Source organism: Triticum dicoccoides, chromosome 4B (genome assembly GCF_002162155.2).
Source record: "Triticum dicoccoides isolate Atlit2015 ecotype Zavitan chromosome 4B, WEW_v2.0, whole genome shotgun sequence".
Taxonomy (NCBI): domain Eukaryota; kingdom Viridiplantae; phylum Streptophyta; class Magnoliopsida; order Poales; family Poaceae; genus Triticum; species Triticum dicoccoides.
The window spans coordinates 11,885,836-11,891,118 of record NC_041387.1 but is presented as its reverse complement, the minus strand read 5'-3'; the positions used below and the strand labels follow the sequence as shown (position 1 = coordinate 11,891,118).

At 48.0% G+C, this 5,283-nt stretch overlaps 1 protein-coding gene across 1 annotated transcript; it reads right to left on the bottom strand.

Annotated features, from left to right (window-relative positions):
- Nucleotides 1-526: 526 nt before the first annotated feature.
- On the bottom strand, nt 527-5,277 carry LOC119294576 (type IV inositol polyphosphate 5-phosphatase 7-like). Its single transcript, XM_037572786.1, has 14 exons — nt 4,414-5,277; nt 4,213-4,300; nt 3,925-3,990; nt 3,686-3,773; nt 3,488-3,592; nt 2,878-3,375; nt 2,594-2,732; nt 2,260-2,453; nt 2,054-2,162; nt 1,733-1,881; nt 1,364-1,615; nt 1,138-1,238; nt 956-1,002; nt 527-855 (listed from the first exon to the last, which is right to left on the bottom strand). The coding sequence occupies exons 1-11, from the start codon at nt 4,441-4,443 to the stop codon at nt 1,387-1,389; spliced, it is 1,695 nt and encodes a 564-aa protein (XP_037428683.1). The 5' UTR covers nt 4,444-5,277; the 3' UTR covers nt 527-855; nt 956-1,002; nt 1,138-1,238; nt 1,364-1,386.
- Between the last annotated feature and the right edge of the window lie 6 nt (nt 5,278-5,283).

The following is a 5,283-nucleotide window of genomic DNA, read 5'->3' as shown; positions in this document are numbered from 1 at the left end:
TCTTTTTGTTTCCATCCTTTTGATGAGAAAGCAAAAGACACAGCAGACACGGCCATGGCAATGGCGTCGTACTCCCACCAGCGATTGACCTTCCCCTTGATGAGTGCTCGCACCTGCACTCCCATCGGCATCTGCATCTGCATCTGAGTAGACGGACAGGGACGACGGCGCCCACCGCTTTCGTGTCCCCCGGCCTGCCGCCCACGCAGCCAGCAGCCTCTGCCCCTCGCTCTAGGTTTCACTTTCGCCCCCTCCCATGGCCTTCCCAAAGCTACAAGAAAACAAAACAATATTGCAGCGCACAGCAGCAGGCAGAGGCGGCTTGTGGGTGAAACTTTCTCTTCTTTTGCCCTGGGAGGGAGGGAGGGAGGGAGCATTGCTTTGCGCACAAGCATGGACAAGTGTGCGCCCGTGCCGGTGATCATTTCTTGCCAAGCATGGGCCGGGACACTCCAGTAGCACTATCAATATAAATATATCATCAGGCACAGCACGACGGCCCAAGGTTCAGATGGTATGATGACAATGCTGTACAAATGGTGGCTGTTTCTTTCTTCTTTTTGGTCACTAAAATGACTGAGCTGAGCCGATCCAAGCGGCTCTTGTTTTACATCGGGAGACAAGTAAAAAAAAAACTTCCCTTCCAGAGTCACAAACCGCTCAGGAAAAGGGGAAAAATCCAAATGGCACGCCACAAAATTAGCTTCAGCTGTCAGTGACTACTCTATCTACTAGCTTAAATCAGAGCCAGAGCCGTCCTGCATTCTGGTTTGCAAGCGAAATTTGTGCCCGACACTGCCGGGGACGATGGTTAGAATCAATCAAAACTGTGCAGAACGAACGGCGCAAATCTTCCTAAAGAGAAAGTGTGGGAAGGTATTATTAGTGGTCCAGCTTTAAACTTCTCTCGAAAACGACACGTATCAAGTACTAATAGTGTATGTATCACACCTACCTACATCTGGAATTACAAGGCGTCTTCTTGACTAGAGTATCTGCAATCTGCACAACGGTCAGGGTTTAGGTATTAGCCCAAGCAAAACTTTCCATTAAAAATAATAGAGTACTATCACAGCACCAGGCATGCCGAGGGCACAAAAACTGGAGTGGGGAAAGGGCAGAGCAGTTCAGAACCACCTGTTGCCTGGAAATATTCCAGTTGCTGGAATCTTGGGAGGAATGAAGTTTTCATCAGACACATCAGGTCTACTCCTACTCTGGCACCGAAGAAAGAATGTCTGCAAGGAAGCTATGATGATGATGAATACAATGCCTTCACATGGAATTCAGTGAAGCTGACAGAGCAGCCAGCTTAAACAATGAGACAATGCAGTGAATATACTAGTAGTAGCAGTATACAAACCTTGGCTCCATGGGGATGCACAATCAGTAAAAGTTGATATCTGTGTAACTGCGTGGATAAGTTGGGTATGCCACTTCATCCACCCCCATTAGGGAGCTGGAGCGAGTGAAGCTGCCGAACTGGGCCTGGCTCGGCAGTTTAACCTCCGCCGTGAAAATGCTGTATACGGGTCTATGGTCCGAGAATCTGGACTCGCCGCGGACGTAACATAGTTGGTTTAGGCCTCTGCCATACCATAAAATCCGATCGCACCTTCAGAAAGGAAAAATGTTTGTCGTTGAGGTGAAAGTAATAAGGAGGGTGTAAAAGGGGAAGAAGGCATTCTTGGATGTAATAATGCATCAATAAGTTTGATTTGTGAATTTTTACCATGCGGGTGTCCTCCGCTTCTCATTTGGATGCATATCATCGCCCGCGTATCTGTCGGAGTTGTACGAGTACTTGTACGTGGGTGGAAAATAAATTCTGCCTTCTTTCCAGCCCGCGAATACCCGACCAAACCTTTGCTCTATACGAAGCTGTTGCAGAAAATTTTCAGGTAAGAAACGAGGCCAAGAATGTGATTGCAATAGCTGCGCAAGATGGGCAATTCTCTTCTGCTTAATTAATCGATGAGGCAAATCTTTTTGCCTCCGTTTCAAAAAAAAATAGCTGCGCAAGTTGCTTTAAGGGGCATATGATATGGCTTACCTGATCTTTTTCCAACAATTGTTTCCAATTGTGCATCTCAACCAAAGCCTTCACAGAGCGATAGGAAAGCGCTATCCGGTAATTCAAATCCCCGAGCCATATTATTCGACTGAAAGAAACAAAATATATGAGACCCCAAGATACTGGTGTTCCATTTTCACAGTTTTATTCTACTTGCGTATAACCGAGCTGGAAGTAGAACATACTCATGGTCAAGGATTGTCTCTGGCCACTTCTCGTCGCGTGCACCATGAGCATGTGGGAATCTGGTTTTTCTCAATATTTCCACCACATCCGCATTTCTTCTAAGTTCATCGCCATCTTTTTGACCTGATGTTAAGTGTGTGCAAACAAAGCAGAAGCTTGTCTGATGCAGAGACATACTGATTGATATTGATCCCTAAAAAAACAGGGAATGGGTCATATAAAACTATGTAAAAAGCCAGAAAAAAACGTGCCATCAAAAATAAATGCACACAACGAACTTCAGATTGACAACTGCACACCTAGAAAAGCTGAGTAATAAATAGCAAACAGTACCTTATTTCCAAGATATCCCATCAAGCCTCTACCAACACACGACACCTTCAAGTTCTTCACATGCTCCCTTATGTCACTCCGCACCCATACCATCAGGAAAACTCCAACCATTTGCTTGCTAGCAACTAAGCAATACCTGCTGTGTCATAGAAAATCTGAGTTTCAGTTCAAAGAACTTTATCCATTCCAAGTGATGAATGAAGAAGCTTGCAAGACATTTCAATGAAATATTAGCAGTTCTTACTTTCCAGTGGGAAGAATTAAGTCATGTTAAGAATACTTACTTGGAGTTTACCAACCGCCTGTTATTGTCATCTGTTGATAGTGGAGCACCATATCCACATGGCATTGGTGAGAAGAAGGTGCCACCAGGTGATTCCTCGTCCATGTTCTCATCATCAGAGGACCCACCACACCTCATACTGGTGTCAACATCGCTCGGCCTGCTCCCAAAGCTAATCCGGTCACAAACACTGAACCGTCGGTCCACTAGGGAGTGAGGATCCATCATGTCAATTCTTGAGCTTCGACCCAAGGACTGAAATGAACGCCGATGGAAGAATGAAGAGTTCTTTTGTCTCCTCGATGATCTCTCGAAATCAACATTAAGCTCCGCGATAGGTTCCGGAGCCGGCGACGGGGTGTGGTAGTTGTACCCAGCAGAGCCCTGGAGATCTAGATTATTTAGCGTTTTTCTCACAAGAGAAACCCACTTTTTCGCTGGACCGTTGTCTTCGGTCAACAGGACGTTGCCAGCATTCAAAGGAACAATTTCCTGAAACCTGATAGGACAACAACATTCTCATTATTCATTTGTACCATTTCTCAGGATGTTTATGCTCTATACATCAAATGAATATCTGCTCAAGTTAATGCATGAGTTTAGAGTTATACCCAATGACGTATATATCAGCAGCAGGAGAAGTATGCAGCCAGTCCTCCAGGTTCAGATGACTGGATGGTGACCTTCCTCCCACATTCCATGTACCAGCAAAGACCCTAAGCACACGGTTACATGGATTGTCACATCAAACTGACTTCGCTTTCGCAATGATCGGCGAATCAGTCGTGTTGTACAGAAGCATTATATACCTGTAGTCTTGCGTGTTTGTGATGTAGGCGCGGTCGATCCCATTTCCTGCTCGACAGTCCCGATCCGAGTTCTTCCTGGGCAACCTCTCTAAGGAGGACGACAAGTAGAGTTAATTCAGTCGGTTGGGCATAGGACACCATGTTGACCGGTCAATTTTGCACCCATGGACAGGGGTGAAAAAACTGAAAATGCAGTGATAGTTACTGTGAGGACTGAGGACGCAAGCAAAATGTAGTACCTGTTCTGCTCTTCTTGGTCTTGCACACATCCCTCTCTGAGAAACTGGTCCTCCACTGCATCCCCACTGAAATAGTCAGAGCAAAATTTTAGCACAAGGGCAGTAAAAACAAACTGCATTTTTACTGAGGTCTCAAGGATGCGTTTGGTTGTTTCTGCAACAATAACCAAAAAAATTACTACACTACATAGGAGCAGGAAGCAGGAGGTCAAACTTGCTTCTGGAAACAACAGAAAATTTATATGATCCAACAGCCAGAACACCGAGCAAGAAGAAAGCATGTAGTACCTTGTTCGACTCCATAATCTGAATGGAAGTCCTTGGCTTTTGTTTTGATGTTGAACCACTTCCTAACAATGGTCTTGGACCAGGACAGCTTTTCCCCCGCACCAATCAGAACCAAAGCAAGATCAGAGAATGGACACAGAAAAATTGTGAAGATAGTAGCGTAGTAGTAGCTGTTGATTGATGTGTAGTCTGGTCACTTACCCTGTTTTTGGTTGGAGTCTCATCTCTCATTGTCTCAATGCTTCCTCATGCAGGTCCAGGGATGGGATGTGACGGCTCCTCCCTCCAATCCCCTCCCAATTTCGCCCCCTTTCTCTAGCACCCCCACTAAGAACAGTTTATAGTAGTTATCCTAAAGCAAAAGGGAGGAGGGCGGATTCTTCCTCTCCGTCCCCCTTTTTCACCCCTTGTTTGGAAGATTCCGCACAGGGAAGGAGAAGCAGGAATTCCCAAGAATTGCTCGGCGGCTCGGACAAAAGGAGCAAGAAGAATCCCTCGAGGGGTGGTTGATGGGGAAAAGAAGGACCAACGGATGGCGTATTTGGGGGTGGGGGGACGAGATCAAGAACGGAAGCAGAGACGGCAAGATTCAGGAACCGGAGCCGAGGATTAATAAAGACGGCCCAAAAAGAGGCCGGCGACACGAGCCTGTAAAGAGAAAGCTCCTGCAATCACGCCCACCAGACGCCCAGCTCACAAGGCTTGGCCGGATCAATGCCGGTGGCGGGCGGGAGTTAATGGCCGGGCCGTGCAGAAACGCCCGGGGGCCGGCAGGGGCGGGGAAGGGGCAGCGGAAATAAATGGGGGAGGGGCTGGCCGGCACCTGGGAGAAAGGAAGTGAATCCAAGGAACCCGGCGGAGGACACGGAGCCGGGCGCCTGTGTGAGCCGGCCGCCCACGTCGCGCGCAATGCGAGGAGCGAGCTCGCGGGGCGCCGGCGGCGCTGGAGGGTCGTGGAGGGGGAGGAGAGAGCACGAGGACACGCTGCTGCTCTGCTCTGCGGTGCGCGGTCTCTGGGTTCAAGGAGAGGGGGGCGAGCAGGAGGAGGGGACGGGGGAGAGGTAGGAGCAG